General features: G+C 44.2%; 1 protein-coding gene across 1 annotated transcript in view; it reads right to left on the reverse strand.

Annotated features, from left to right (window-relative positions):
* Window positions 1-3,516, reverse strand: part of LOC124793141 (trypsin-1-like) — a 40,978-nt gene extending 37,462 nt beyond the window's left edge. The window contains exon 1 of the mRNA XM_047258000.1: window positions 3,468-3,516. Coding sequence (XP_047113956.1) covers window positions 3,468-3,516 — 49 coding nt within the window. The remainder of the gene's footprint in view (window positions 1-3,467) is intronic.
* Window positions 3,517-15,988: the final 12,472 nt, after the last annotated feature.

A 15,988-nucleotide genomic window follows, 5' to 3' on the forward strand; every position in this document is an offset into this window, starting at 1 on the left:
TAGTACAGCAGGTCGCTAATAACGCCGCTGATACTTTTATTACATGTATCGCAGGAAACCCATGTGCCTACACTAATTCTTATTAAGTCAGACGGACGCCCTTAGGCCCGCTGAACCACGGTATCGCAGATAGCTCCAATGCACTGCCTACCCCTCAATTATTAGACAGGTTGCCTTAGCACTGTCCGCAGGTTGCTCCATTGCCCTGCAAATTATATAATCATCAATCCAAGTCTGCAGATTGCACTAATGCACTGCTGAACTTAATAGTCGAGTCACTCGCAGGTAGCTCATACGCACCTCGAACTTGTACTTACACGTCACCGAATCCTAGGCTCCTCGGTTGACCACAAAACAATTTATACATTAATTACCGTGAGATAATCTGCACTCACACTACGCCTTTGGCACTCAACCACAAATGAACTGAGCCCCAGACGCTCTTTTATTACATTTTATACAACGCCACTTGCTTCTAGATGGCAATTCCATTGCAAAATCATCGGATTCTGCCAAAGATTCAGATACCGTTTCCCAGATGGCAGCCTTTTCCGTTGCTGAACGGATTAGTTGCTTTTCACCAACTGACAGTGCAAACTGCACTTTCAAGAACAATGTTGTTATATACACACACTGTCGGATTCTACTGACCCTAGTACCTTATGCACTTCGTCAACCGACTAAAAAAAAAAAAACATCCCCTGACGGATTTCGTATCCGATTCGGAAGTTATGTTCGGGGAATATTCCCTTTATTTTATTTCTTGTCAATTATTACTACTTCAATGTCATGTTTTATTGTTATCAATTTATAGTTATTATTAATGTTACTACACTTTATGGTTATACTTTATTTTTGTGTCATATTCGGTATTCCATTTTAACTTCCATTGTTTCTCGACTGGAAGTATCTCTGATAGCACCTATTGGCCTTCAATTCGTATCCGCCATCAGCTACCATTAGTCACACATTTACACAACACTTCATACGCCCAATAACAACTTACAACACACTCACACTGTTCATATCCACACTACCTTGGTGTAACTTGTTGATGTTACCAGACCTCTATTGTCATATACTAAGTACATAAACAAGGCTTTTATCGTTTATGCCCTCCGCTCTTCGGAAGGGGAAAGGAAAGTACATACGTATGTACATTATGTTCAGTAGCAGTTTCTTTTACTCAACGACGTAATCAATTTACCTGTTGAACACTTAAGTTGTTCTGTTAAAATGGAATCAAACGTCTTTGTGACATCAGCTATTCTTTTATTATTGCTTTGCAATAGACTGTTACTTTTAAGTTGCACTTACAATGTCTTAGTCTCGGACGCAGAGCCACTAGCGCTCTCCGACGCTGTTATCTGAGCTCAGCACTCTGCCGGCTCAGCGCTGATAAAGCTGCGCTGCGCCGCCTCCACTGATTCACGCCCAGCCTCTGTATTCACGAGCAACAGACTCGCTCTCGCTAGCATTCATTTCCGACTTCAGTACAGTTAATCTCTCTATTGACCACTTCTGTAAGTAAAGATCCTATGATTATTGAGTTAACTTGAGTTGTCCTACCCTCATTCGGGTTTTCCACAGCTGAAAAACCACTCAATATTATTTCTGAAATTTATGAAGTACTTCACCTGTCTCGCCGTGTCGAGCCTTAGCGGGGTGGGTGCCCCTGCGTAGTGGCCAATGCATGGGAGGTACCTAGGCTGTGCAGGTTTACACCGCGATCACAGGATTCCTTCTCATTTTATTCATTTAATAAAAAAATAAAAACTTTCTTCGTACAAAATCTCAAGTTAATTAACGACACTTGGCCTTCGTCCCGTAGCAGGTTGAAAAATTTTTCCAGCGAGTTACGCTTAGTCTGCGCTGCGTAGTACTGCCACCGCGTTCAGCGTCTTTTTTGCTGACGCGTGATTGATCAGCGGATACTCAGTGTTGAATTACACCATTCTCTTGCCGCCTTGCTACTCCCACGGCTGCCAAACTGTTGGTTGCCTGCCGTGGTTCTACTTCGTGGCCTTCTTCAGCAGTAAGCGTGACTTAACGGGTCCATCGTCGCTACTTGCCAGGTAATTATTGCTACAGCGTTGTACCCCCTCTGTCATCTCTGAATTATTCAAGTAAGCCAGGAAATTTTTACTTCTAGGGTCACTAATACTTTCTCTCGCAGTCGACCGTTATCAACATTGGAAGCTGAAAGCAACCTCCTCTTTTACTATGCTGCGTTGGAGGTCCGACTTACCCGTAATTCGGACGGTATTCGGATGCGAATGAGTTTGTCAATCACGTGCGCAAATTGCGAATACGAGTGCTATCAGATATACACTTTTCCAGTCTCTTGGGCTACCCTTCACCACCATGTTGTTTGGCAGACTCAAGAATTTTTAATAGTTAGTCGGGATCGACAAACTCACGCCACTCTCACTCGCGCTGAACTATCCAGTTGCTTCCATACAACACATTACTTATGCTCCACGCTAATTTTACACACTAACACTACTGAGTGCGAGATGTCACTGTTTTTAGCTGAAACTACTACACCTCCATGTCCTCGTGTTCTAGTCTCACTTCGTCAACCAATAATTCAGCCTGTTGGCAACAGTTTTCTGTTCGCTGTTCCACAGACTGTCACCGCCACCCTGGTGTGCCACCGTTCAATGTCAGAGACTGAATCGTACCGGGTAACACTGAATAATAGTGGCCTAGTGTATAATAGTTCAAGATGTGACGTATATGCTGCTTCTATGAGGATATCAGCTCAATTGCACTCCACCTTTCATGTCACCATTCCCACATTTACCTTATACCTTCCTGAACTCTCTTTTAAACTCGATCACCATGAGAAGCTAAAGAATTTACCGAATACCAATGATTCAGATCTACTCCAATCGATCAATCATCCCCTTACCCAGGAACACAACCAAGTTGCTCTTGACCGAGTAGCCTCACATATTGCTGATTGGCACCAAACCAAGCGATTAACCACCGTTGTATTACCCAGCGCTGGTTCGATAATCATCATTGTAATGATTCTGATTATAGTATCCTGGATACTCTGTAAAAGAGGATTTTGCAAATGTTTCACTTCCTTCCGAGAAGTAGTACCACCCCCACAACCTGAAGGTGAATATCACACCTGAAACTACCTGCCAACCTTGGTGCATGCGATCAGGCATGCCCCCCCCCCCCCTTGGAATTAAGTTGTAGTCTAGGTGTCAGGTCAATGAACTAATTTTGTAATGGATTTGTATTTCTATGTAAAGTCTATGGAATCATAATTTAACTGTTGAGTCTTAACCCTCATGTAAGTCATTTTGTTTTCCTTTAAATTTTTGTCATTTTGTAAAGTTCTCATTCACCCACTTGGGCAATTACCATTGTAATCCTAGATTTAAGAACTCAAAGTAATATTACGGGGGAAAACCCCTTTGTGAATGTTAGGCCTGGGAGCATTCTCTCACCCCCACGAGGGTGGAGTGTTTCAGTGTGCTGTGCTCCGGTGCCCCTCATCATCGCCTGGGTACCCACCACCACTGATACCGCCGGCACACACTCACATCATGGCGACGCCCCACTGCCGTAGCACCAACTTCACAAGTTTGTTATTCAAGAGCCTTCCTTCAGGCCCTTCAGGCCACTTTGTACTTTTGCACATATTGATCATATATTTTTTTAAATGGAATAATCAACTAGAATAGGCTCATTCATTTTCATTCAGGGAGCCTTCTTCGGAAGGGGAAAGGATGTGCAGGGAAGAGACCCCCCAAGAGGGATCATTGCCGACAAAATTTTATTAAGTAAATTTTCAATGCACAATGTTCGGCCGTAGCCGGCTTAGGCATACTGTGGTGGAAGGTGCTGGCCGGAAGACCATGGTCGGCACATTCCTGCCACGTGCTCCTCGGTTAGACTCAAGTCCCACGGATTGGTTGCGCTGATGGGGGTACGCTACTAGCAAGGCGCGTTGGCGGAATCAACCCTCCAATCAGAGACTAATCGTGTGATCACGTGGGGACGCGGCCGGGAGCGGCGAGGGCGGCTTGGAAACAGCTCCTCGCTCTCTTAGCTTCTGACCTCGGCCCAAGTAGTCGCTCCTCTAGCCTCTGCCTCACTGATGAACAGACGGCAACCCCTCTTGGGGCTGCTCAGCCCTACGTAGGCACCACTGTACCATCATTACCAGAGTAAATTGGGTCCATTCCACTCAATTAATTGTCATTTTACAACGCCCTCCGCTCCTGACTTCTATCCTGACGAACATGGAGATAGTGAGTGTGAGTGGAGTGCCAAGTAGAGAAATCGCAACATTTCAGACATATTCTTGTGTTGAATTCAATAGAGGGATGACAGCAGCAGAGGCAGCCAAAAACATTTGCATTGTGTATGAGGAAAATACTACTGGACAGAGCACGGCAAGATAACGGTTTTCTCATTTAAGGAGGATCACTTCACATTTGTGACACTCTTCGTTCAGGAGGTTTCATGAATATCGTTTAACGCGCTAATCCACAATGATCCACATCACTGTACTCGAGAACTCGCAAATGCGGTGTTAAGTGGTCACTCCTCCGTCGTGCAACATCTGTATGTAACGCGAAAGGTTCAAAACCTGATGAACAGGTACCGCATGCTATAAGCCAGAATCGCAAAAGACAGAGGGTGGCCAGATGCGCATCTCTGCTTTCTCATCGTTAGTTGCCTTGTGAACAAAACCGATCATTCCTATCCTGTATTGTTACTGGTGACGTGAGGAGGCGTCCTTGTGCTAAAGTAAGGAAAAGAAAGGAATGCTTGACCCAAACAGAACAAATGGTTCAAATGGCTCTGAGCGCTACGGGACTTCACTTCTAAGGTCATCAGTCCCCTAGAATTTAGAGCTACTTAAACCTAACTAACCTAAAGACATCACACACATCCATACCCGAGGCAGGATTCGAACCTGCGACCTAGTTTTCGCGCGGTTCCAGACTGTAGCGCCTAGAACCGCTCGGCCACCCTGGCCGCCGTGAAGTGCATTGGAAAAAAGATGCCTGCCGACTTGGCTCAGAAATCATACTTGAATCATTCTAGCGACTTGCAGAGGAGGTTGCGTAGACCAGCCTTGCCCATGGTGTTTCACTGAAGCTTACAATTTGCAGCATTGTCCCCAGAACTAATGGTGGCCCCTGATGCTCAGTCAAGTGGATGCATTGAACCAGAGACTTGGAATGTTCTGTGACAAGGCACGCTGCGACTTCATGGACATGGGTGATGGTGTTGAGAACTGTAGGGTCTCCCTAAATTGGTAAGGTGTGCACTACATATCAGAGGCACGTGGTATCCCTCAGGGAAATAGCAGCGAGGGACAGGAAGGAACACCAGCTGCACTCATTCTGATGTGCCAGTGTCCACTTTCGACCGTGTTGCGTGCTTTGATTGTGCGGAGACGTAGTTGTTTCGTTAAACATACCAGCTTGCGTCGTTTAGGGGTGTGCCAATCGATCCGATCGTAATCTAAAGTTTAAAGGACCACATTTCGTTCGTAAGTTGAGCCATACAAGGAACATTTTCTTTTGTAGACATGAATTATGTTTGTGCTGTTTACTTTTATTGTAGTGTTTTTATTTCTGTCATTTGACTTTAAATTTCCTCGACTTTACTTAGTGTCAGTTCTTTCTCTCCTTTCCTGTGTTTTTCATAGCCTTCCCAACAGCAAACGCTCCGACATAAGACTCACGCTGTATCAAAGGTGTTGTCTGTACACACGGCTACGTAATGGCTCTGGTTGTTGGTGCAGCATGTCATGACCCAAATTACTCCCGTCGATAATTATTTATTCTTCATCTTTCCTTCCTATTGCAAAGAAATTATGGCTGGAACAGCCGGAGACAGCGGTTATGTGTGTGTTTTTTTGGTGTGTGTTTATTAGAATGTGTGTGTGTGTGTGTGTGTGTGTGTGTGTGTGTGTGTGTGTGTGTGTGTGTGGGCGCGCGCTTGCTTTGGTTCCCTTCCGAAGAAAGGTTTGGCCGAAAAGTTACGTTAAACCTCTTTTCGTCGTGCCTGTCTGCTGCTCGGCGCATCAGTAGCAGTCTTCACAATATTGTTAATCACTGATGAAGTTTAATACAACTAGCCCATTCTCATCAACAGGAACAATGATGTACATATTTGCAACACCAGAAGAAAAAACTACATTCATTGTCTGTAGCATTAGCAGGGTTTCAAAATGCTGCCTGAAAAGCCGTGATCACTTACTCATTGATTTAAAATGCCCGACAGAAAGCGAAATTAAATTTGAAACTAAACAGAAAACGTTCCTCTCTGATAACTCCTCCTATTCTGAAGAAGCCTATCTGTTACTGTAATGCATAAATGGTGAGGGACATGAAGTACGAAAACCTATTACTTTTTAATTAAAAAACAAAGATCTAATAAATGAGCAGCATTGAGGTACACATCCAAAAAAAATGGTGTTAGTATAACGTGACTCATTCTATATCATTACGATTTATTGTGCCAGTGGTACATGGAACATCAAATTAACTAACTAGTAGCTAACTATTGTTATATCACAAAGCATGGTATAGGATTATATACACTGAAAACCTCAAAATGGAATTCGAATGTAAAACCAATCAGATGATCAAAGTAGATGTACATTAGAGCTGCGATATGTTTGATCATTCCTCAAAAACTAACAGACTTACTGGTGAGAAATATTCCAGGAAAAGAAGCAAATATGCTACAGTTGGAAAGATAGGCCTACATGTTGCAGAGGTTAAGCTATCATTGGTTATACAAAACATATCAACAACAACAACAAAAAAAGGAACAAGTTACGAGGATAAATGAGTCGTATTACTAGAGCACAAACTCTTTTAAGTACAGAGAAACATTCGAAACTGCCTTCCTTACATTATGTTATTCATGTAGACACCGTAATTTTAGTATTTAAAACAACTGTTGCTTGAACACGACAGAAATAATGAACAAGACGCAATCGTAAACAGTAGCCTGCTAATGTTTTGTTTTATTTAAGATGGCGGCAGGCCACGCTCACTTTAGCTTCAAAACAACGTACACCGAAAGTCTATGGTGCCATCATCCTTCTTTTGTTAACTCTATGACCACAGCCTCTCTAAGCATGCTGTCTTTGCTATTTCCTTTCTGTCAGAGTTTCGGTAACACTCATACGCTACTGTCATTTCTCCACCGATATTTTTTAACTTGCCTTTTATTAGAAGGCTAATTTTTTTTACCTTCATCTTATTATATCAGGTCATTTTAGACAATAGAATGTGTAAGTTCATCGATCAGTAAGAGAATATTCTCCACCAATGAAACAGGCGGCTTTCTTTTTCACATTTAGTAAATAATGAATTAAACGGCAATGTCACTTCAGGTAAGTAAATAAAGCTAAATACACTACTGGCCATTAAAATTGCTACACCACGAAGATGACGTGCTACAGACGTGAAATTTAACCGACAGGAAAAAGATGCTGTGATATGCAAATGATTAGCTTTTCAGAGCATTCACACAAGGTTGGCCCCGGTGGAGACACCTACAACGTGCTGACATGAGGAAAGTTTCCAGCCGATTTGTCATACACAAACAGAAGCTGACTGGCGTTGCCTGGTGAAACGTTGTTGTGATGCCTCGTGTAAGGAGGAGAAATGCGTACCATCACGTTTCCGACTTTGATAAAGGTTGGATTGTAGCCTATCGCGATTGCGGTTTATCGTATCGTAACATTGCTGCTCACGTTGCTCGAGATCCAATGACTGTTAGCAGAATATGCAATCGGTTGGTTCAGGAGGGTACTACTGAACGCCGCGCTGGATCCCAACGGCCTCATATCACTAACAGTCGAGATGACAGGCATCTTATCCGCATGGCTGTAACGGATCGTGCAGCCACGTCTCGATCCCTGAGTCAACAGATAGGGACGTTTGCAAGACAACAACCATCTGCACGAACAGTTCGACGACGTTTGCAGCAGCATGGACTATCAGCCTGCGATGGTGTACCCACCGACGAACCTGGGTGCACGAATGGCGAAAGGTCATTTTTTCGGATGAATCCAGGTCCCGTTTACAGCATCATGATGGTCGCATCCGTGTTTGGCGACATAGCGGTGAACGCTCATTGGAAGCGTGTATTCGTCATCGCCATACTGGCGTATCACCCGGCGTGATGGTATGGGGTGCCATTGGTTACACGTCTCGGTCACCTCTTGTTTGCATTGTCGGCACTTTGAACAATGGACGTTACATTTCAGATGTGTTACAACCCGTGGCTCTACCCTTCATTCAATCCCTGCGAAACCCTACACTTCAGCAGGATAGTGCACGACCACATGTCGCAGGTCCTAACGGGCCTTTCTGGATGCAGAAAATGTTCGACTGCTGCCCTGGCCAGCACATTCTCCAGATCTCTCACCAATTGGAAATGTCAGGTCAACGGCGGCCGAGCAACTCGCTAGTCACAATACGCCAGTCACTACTCTTCATGAACTGTGGTATCGTGTTGAAGCTGCATGGGCAGCTGCACCTGTACACCCCAGCCAAGCTCTGTTTCACTCAATACCCAGGCGTATCGAGACCGTTATTATGGCCAGAGGTGGTTGTTCTCGGTACCGATTTCTCAGGATCTATGCATCTAAATTGCGTGAAAATGTAATCACATGTCACTTGTAGTGTAATATATTTGTCCAATGAATACCCGTTTATGATGTGCATTTCTTCTTGGTGTAGCAATTTTAATGGCCAGTAGTGTAAATATAAAAAGAGTATTTGTATAACACTGCTAAAATAAGTAGAAGTATGCACGTTTGACATTGCATCCGTCATTATCAATATTTTCCCCTAGACTAAATACTGTAACCTTCTCACGGGGCGTGAGCATAAGCCCCTTTTGAATCTCTTTCTCCTGTTCCTTTGACAAGCAATGCTCCCCTCGTTACAGAACACAACACACCTACCACACACAGCATCCGTAATACCTTGCACAACACACTATGACCAAACTTTCTTTCTTTGATGGACAGAAGTGCAAACACTAGTTTTTATACTACGTAATTAGACCATAGCACTGTGGTCCAGTATTCACTTCAGTTACCACTTTAAATATCATTACAATTAAGCCCCTATAACACGTTAATGCTGCAACCGCTTATCACTTTTCCTCTCGATACACAACTTATAAAGCTCAAATCGTCCTCAGTGTATTCTTTATAATTTAAATACTTTATGAAGTTAGTGCATCGGTCATCAAAGATCCTGGTTAGCTCACCTGGATATGAATATCCTGTGTTGAAAGGATACTTTAAGCTGAAACAATGTCTTCTGTTCTCTCTTGTATCTCGTACCCCATTCCTACGCGTCTGCTCTTCAATGTTTAACATCATAGATGACATTTCTAAGTCATAAGATGTTTAAACTGCAGTGAAATTAATGCAATGACAATCTTGCGGTAATAATCCATCAAACGATTCTAAAAGTACCGTAGGGTGTATGGTATCCTTTGGATCATATGTAGCTAATTCTGTACTGCTAATTTCGTAGTTCTTCTGCATGGATAACCTTAAATGCTCTTATTACTTCTTGCCTTGCTGCTTCTCTATTTTCTGTCAAGAGACTGGCTTTTGCTTGCTTATTTCACACCATCTCATCAAAGCCCGTAAGTTCTGATACTTTAATGTTAATGGCTTTCAAAGGCTCATTTTTCTCCTTTCTTCGGTTTCGATTTCGTTCGTGTTTTCATTACTTAAACTACGTATGAAATTAGATATCTCTTCCTTAAATTTAATAAAATGTCCTTGGCATTATTTTATATTTATTGTCAGTCCGCATCAACTATACAGGGTGAGTCACCTAACACTACCGCTGGATATATTTCGTAAACCACATCAAATACTGACGGATCGATTCCACAGACCGAACGTGAGGAGACAGGCTAGTGTAATTGGTTAATACAAACCGTAAAAATATCCACGGAATTATGTTTTTTTAACACAAACCTACGTTTTTTTAAATGGAACCCCGTTAGTTTTGTTAGCACATCTGAACATTTAAACAAATACGTAATCAGTGCCGTTTGTTGCATTGTAAAATGTTAATTACATCCGGAGATATTGTAACCTAAAGTTGACGCTTGAGTACCACTCCTCCGCTGTTCGATCGTGTGTATCGGAGAGCACCGAATTACGTAGGCATCCAAAGGGAACGGTGATGGACCTTAGGCACAGAAGAGACTGGAACAGCACATTACGTCCACATGCTACCACCTTTTTATTGGTCTTTTTCATTGACGCACATGTACATTACCATGAGGGGTGAGGTACACGTATACACGTGTTTTCCGTTTTCAATTCCGGAGTGGAATGGAGTGTGTCCCGACATGTCAGGCCAATAGATGTTCAATGTGGTGGCCATCATTTGCTGCACAAAATTGCAGTCTCTGGCGTAATGAATGTCGTAACGCCGCAGTACATCTGGTGCAATGTCGCCGCAGGCTGCCACAATACGTTGTTTCATATCCTCTGGGGTTGTAGGCACATCACGGTACACATTCTCCTTTAACGTACGCCACAGAAAGAAGTCCAGAGGTGTAAGATCAGGAGAATGGGCTGCCCAATTTATGCGTCCTCCACGTCCTATGAAACGCCCGTCGAACATCCTGTCAAGGGTCAGCCTAGTGTTAATTGCGGAATGTGCAGGTGCACCATCATGCTGATACCACATACGTCGACGCGTTTCCAGTGGGACATTTTCGAGCAACGTTGGCAGATCATTCTGTAGAAACGCGATGTATGTTGCAGCTGTTTGGGCCCCTGCAAATAAGTGAGGACCAATGAGGTGGTCGCCAATGATTCCGCACCATACATTTAAAGTCGACGGTCGCTGTCGCTCTACCTGTATGAGCCGGCGAGGATTGTCCACGGACCAGTAATGCAGGTTCCGTAGATTCTCTGCCCCGTGGTTGTGAAACTCGCTTCATCGGTAAACAGGTAGAACTGCAACGCTTTCTCTGTTAAGGCCCATTGACAGAATTGCACTCGATGATTAAAGTCATCACCATGTAATTGCTGATGTAGCGACACATGAAACAGGTGAAAGCGGTGACGATGCAGTATGCGCATGACTCTAGTTTGACTCAGTCCACCGGCTCTCGCAATGTCCCGTGTACTCATGTGTGGGTTCATGGCAACAGCAGCTAACACACCAACTGCACCCGCTTCTCCTGTGACGGGCCTGTTACGGACCCGTTTGCGTGCTACGACCATACCTGTTGCATACAGTTGGCGGTAGATGTTTTGCAATGTGCGGCACGTTAGATGCTCTCTGTCCGGGTACCGTTCTGCATACATCCGGCAGGCTTCAGCTGCATTTCGTCGACACTCGCCATAGATGAGTAGCATCTCCACCTTTTCAGAGTTCGAATAAACCATGGTCACAGTTCCTACAACACTACACTATCACAGGCGTCTGGTAACACGGTGTACTACAGTTGGTCTGCGTGCGGAGACGAATGCAGAATAACAATAGCAGCAAGCGCTACATGCGGACACTGCGACAGCTAGACCAAACCACAACAGTGCATTATAGCCACACTCGTAAACACGGTCGTCATCGTAAACATGTCCCTGCAGATGCTGCTCGCCGACCGTGGCCCGTGTTTGTTACAACACGCAACTGAACGTCGGAGGTTTCAAGCGTCAACTTTAGGTTACAATATCTCCGGATGTAATTAACATTTTACAATGCAACAAACGGCACTGATTACGTATTTGTTTATATGTTCTAACAAAAATAACGTGGTTTCATTTTAAAAAAAACGTAGGTTTGTGTTAAAAAACATACTTACGCACATTTTTGTATGGTTTGTATTAAACAATTACACTACCCCCTCTCCTCACGTTCGGTCTGTGGAATCGGTTCGTCAGTATTTGATGTGGTTTACGAAATATATCCAGCGGTAAAGTTGGTGACTCACCCTGTATATTGCAACGAATCAAATTTTCCCTTTTATGCGTGAACAGTCTGTTCCAGATGATCCCACAAATTTTCGATTGTATTTAAATCCGGGGAGTTTGGTAGCTGGGGGAATACTGTAAATTCATCCTTATCTTCTTCAAACCACACGTGAACATTGCAAGCCATCTGACACACTTCATTGCTGTACTGTAGATGTCTTAGTGCCAAGGAAAAACAAACTGAATATAGGAGCGGACATGTTCCCTAAGGAGAGACGCATACTGTGTTGATCCGTTGTGCCTTCCAGAAGGACGAGATAACCCAGAGAATGCCACAAAAAGATTCCTCAGACCATAATACGTCCCCTTCCAGTCTACACTTGGCTTTCAGACGTTTCACGCTGTACATGACAACAGCTTCTGTCCGATGGAGCATGGGACGTTATTCCTGTGAACAGGCTACTCAGTGAATGTTCATTTGCGGTATTGGCGTGGAAATTACAGCCTTGATAACAGATGAACAGTAGTCAGCATGGGTCCATGAGCCAGGCCTCTGCTGTGGACGCCCATATACAAAAACATTCGCACAATGGTCGTTGAGGAGACACTGTTGTTAAACTCTTGATCACCCGGTTGGTGAGTTGCTGAACAGTTGCTAGTCTATTGGCGTTATTCAACTCCACAGCCATCATATATAACCCACGAGGCATCTCAGTTGCCGTGGTGCTGGTATGGATAGAGCCATTTTGCCATGCAAGGCATACTTCAACCACGGTGGAGAATGAACAGTTTACAAATTTAGCCGTTTCGGAAATGCTTATTCTCTTGGCCCAAAAGCGAATGATCATGCCCATTTGGACGTCAGATAAATCTCTTCACTGCCGTATTACGACAAAGATTGTACCATTTTCCACATCCACCCAGAAGCTTGATATCCTCCATTGCTGGAGCTACTGTCTTTCATCTGTGAGTAGTAATATTACATTGATACATAACTTAGGCTGTGGTCACATTAATGCGACTGGACCATGTATTAATCGAGACTAGCGACTCATCATAAATAACTCAGCTTTAATAAGTCGTTAATACTCTTTTCAATTTTAGGTTCTAATTTTTGATACTCAGCACGCAAGCTCTTAAATATACTTTCTATGATTAATAAACCATCTCGCTTATCCCTCTAAAGGGACAATTCCCCCTTTACCACACGCCTCCTCGTTGCAGGAGTCCAGAGACCACTTGTCAGCAGAACGTATGTCACTCCCACCACCTATAGTTTCTGAACTAGCGTGAAGTCATTTGACTCAATACACATGACGCCGAAATCACTCTTATTACTCTTTCCTCCTTCCTGAATATGGTGTCACTTACGTCCATGTATGTGGCGCTAACACAGTTTGATTGCCCATGTTACCACCTCTAGTCTCACGAGGAATATCAACCATGCCTGGGTAATCTCTGTCCTTCCCCTCAATGTTTATTTACTTACTTTACAACTGTAGTGGCGTATGGTCGATGGAGTATAGTCTTCCAGCATGATGTGCCACGTTCTACTGAAGAACCCACAAACACTTGAACAGCGACCTGGAACCAGCGAGTCTCGGTTTCTGCTGGCCAACGTTGAACGGTGCGAAGTACTGTGTGCACCTGTGGACTGCCACGCAGCCACAAAAGCTGTTGCTGGTGGCTGTATGGCGCGACTGCCCGCTGTCACAGCTGCCGTTCACCCACGACGGCACCTGTTAAAATGTATTGCAGCCCTCATACCCGTTGGCTATATACGAGGCTGAACAGAGTTGAGCAGTCCGCCAAGGACTACCAAGTGAGTTCGTCTGCTGTCGCCCGTCTCGTGGATACCACAGACGCACCGTCTGCGGTTCGCCTGTCCTGCTGCCGTCTCCAACTTCTGCAGTGGCAGCTCATGCTGCCTGCTGCCCTCGGAACAGCGATGCCAGTTCCAGACTCCTACTGGAATGCACTGACAGCGCCCACAGTGCATTGAGGCATGCCACATGTTGCAAATTGTCGATCATACTCGCCGCACCACCGAAGAGAACCTATCACTTCTTCTACACTCTCTCAACTAATATCAGCTATCAGATCCTGGCTTAAATGGTTGGCAGTGTGTCGGACTTCCTATGTAGGGATTATGATGGAAGATCTACCAATTGGCCCAGCAAAACCTGAGTGCATTTGGTCAGAGTTATCGACTCAGGGAGACACTGCAGCAGAGGGGCCTGAATAAATTCCTGAACTTTTGCTGTTCTGTAATAGCTAATGAATCCCTGTGTAGGTCGAGATAAAATATGACATTTACTGTTACTAGACAAAGTCACGAAATCAGAAACCTCTCACTTCCAAGGAGCAGAAAATCTGTCAATTTTGTAAAATATTCAGCAAATGAATGAACATTTTGACTTATGTCTCTTTTTCTTGTCTTTTGAAGAGACAAGCCTGTGGAATCTTTTTTTTTATTTCAAATATAGCAATCCTCCTTCAGCTTATTTAGCAGAAAGTACGCATTCAGTTGCTCTCGATTTGTTGAAGAGTTTAATTCCCATGCCATCCTTCGACCGCGTGCGTGTTCCTAAGCCACTACATAAAATCGGTTCAAGTTAAATTGGTAAACTAGAATTTTCCATCCCTTAATTGACTATTAAGTCTGTGAATTTCCTCCGCTGGACATTTCCTCCATTATTCACAAAAAATGGTTGAGATGGCTCTGAGCACTATGGGACTTAACATGTGAGGTCATCAGAGCCCAGAACTTAGAACTACTTAAACCTAACTAACCTAAGGACATCATACACATTCATACCCCAGGCAGGATTCGAACCTGCGAACGTAGCGGTCGCGAAACTCCAGACTGTAGCGCCTAGAACCACTCGGCCACTCCAGCCGGACATTATTCACATGCACCCTTCATCAACACCATTAAGTGGCAGTTGTGCCACTCCAGCACACATGCGGAGACACAGCCGGACTTCTCCCGTATGCCTGTATTCCTCCGTTACTCGCAGTTCTTGTATTTGCTTCTGCAGATTTTGGCCGAAGTGAAACCTGTCCCGTCCATAAGTACACTTCCATTTAACCATTGGATTTCCTGGACATATGATTTACGCAACCGAACACTAGTATTCCTTTTTCGACAACAGTAACATTATCAATTTTCAATAAAACTACTACCTTCAGTTAATTTCCCTCAAATGTCTTCGCTCAAATTGGAAATTTATGGTAAGTTCCTATGGGACCAAGCTACTGAGGTCATCGGTCCCTTGGCTCACACACTACTTAACCTAACTTAAACTAACTCACGCTAAGGGCAACACAACCCATGCCCAAGAAAGGACACGAACCTCCGATGAGGGTAGCCGAGCGAATAATAGCAAGGACCGCAGGCCGCAAGGTAACCCAGCGCGGCTGTCTTCGTTCAGTTGAATCTATGAACTAGTGGCAGGGTTCTGGGCTTTCTGCCCTTTCTTCGTCGACTATTTCCCTGCAGTTACGCATTCTGTTCCTAATCTGCACATCTGCTTATTCAGATGTACAAGAGTGTTTCTGTTGAGCCACGAGTCTGCCGTTTGCCATTTTTAGACGGTCTCGGCACTTGCTTCGTTCGGTATTCATGCACTCCAGTTCGTATACTCATCATGTTTTCTAAGCAACCACTTGTTGTAATAATTTTCATTACTCACAGTGTAAAGAACTTAAGTAGCTTGGGTACTGCCACCACCAACACCCTTCAGTACACGGAACACATCCACTGCTGATGAACGACTGGCGTACGTCAGCAGTGGGGGACACAGTGGTAGGGAAACCTCAGCTCGGTCGGCGTCTACAACTGGGTCAGAAACGCCACTGTTGGAAAGCCCACGTACCCGTTTGCGGCATGAAAAACGAAAAAACAAGAAATTAACGTCGACTGCCTCTTTCCCTAACTTGTTTGAAAACATTTTACTTAAATTACGTTTCATTTCGGTACGGAAACGAAGTTATGTGCATTTCTTTGGTTTCTCTGCTTTCGAA

This window comes from Schistocerca piceifrons, chromosome 1 (assembly GCF_021461385.2).
Source record: "Schistocerca piceifrons isolate TAMUIC-IGC-003096 chromosome 1, iqSchPice1.1, whole genome shotgun sequence".
In the NCBI taxonomy this organism is placed as follows: domain Eukaryota; kingdom Metazoa; phylum Arthropoda; class Insecta; order Orthoptera; family Acrididae; genus Schistocerca; species Schistocerca piceifrons.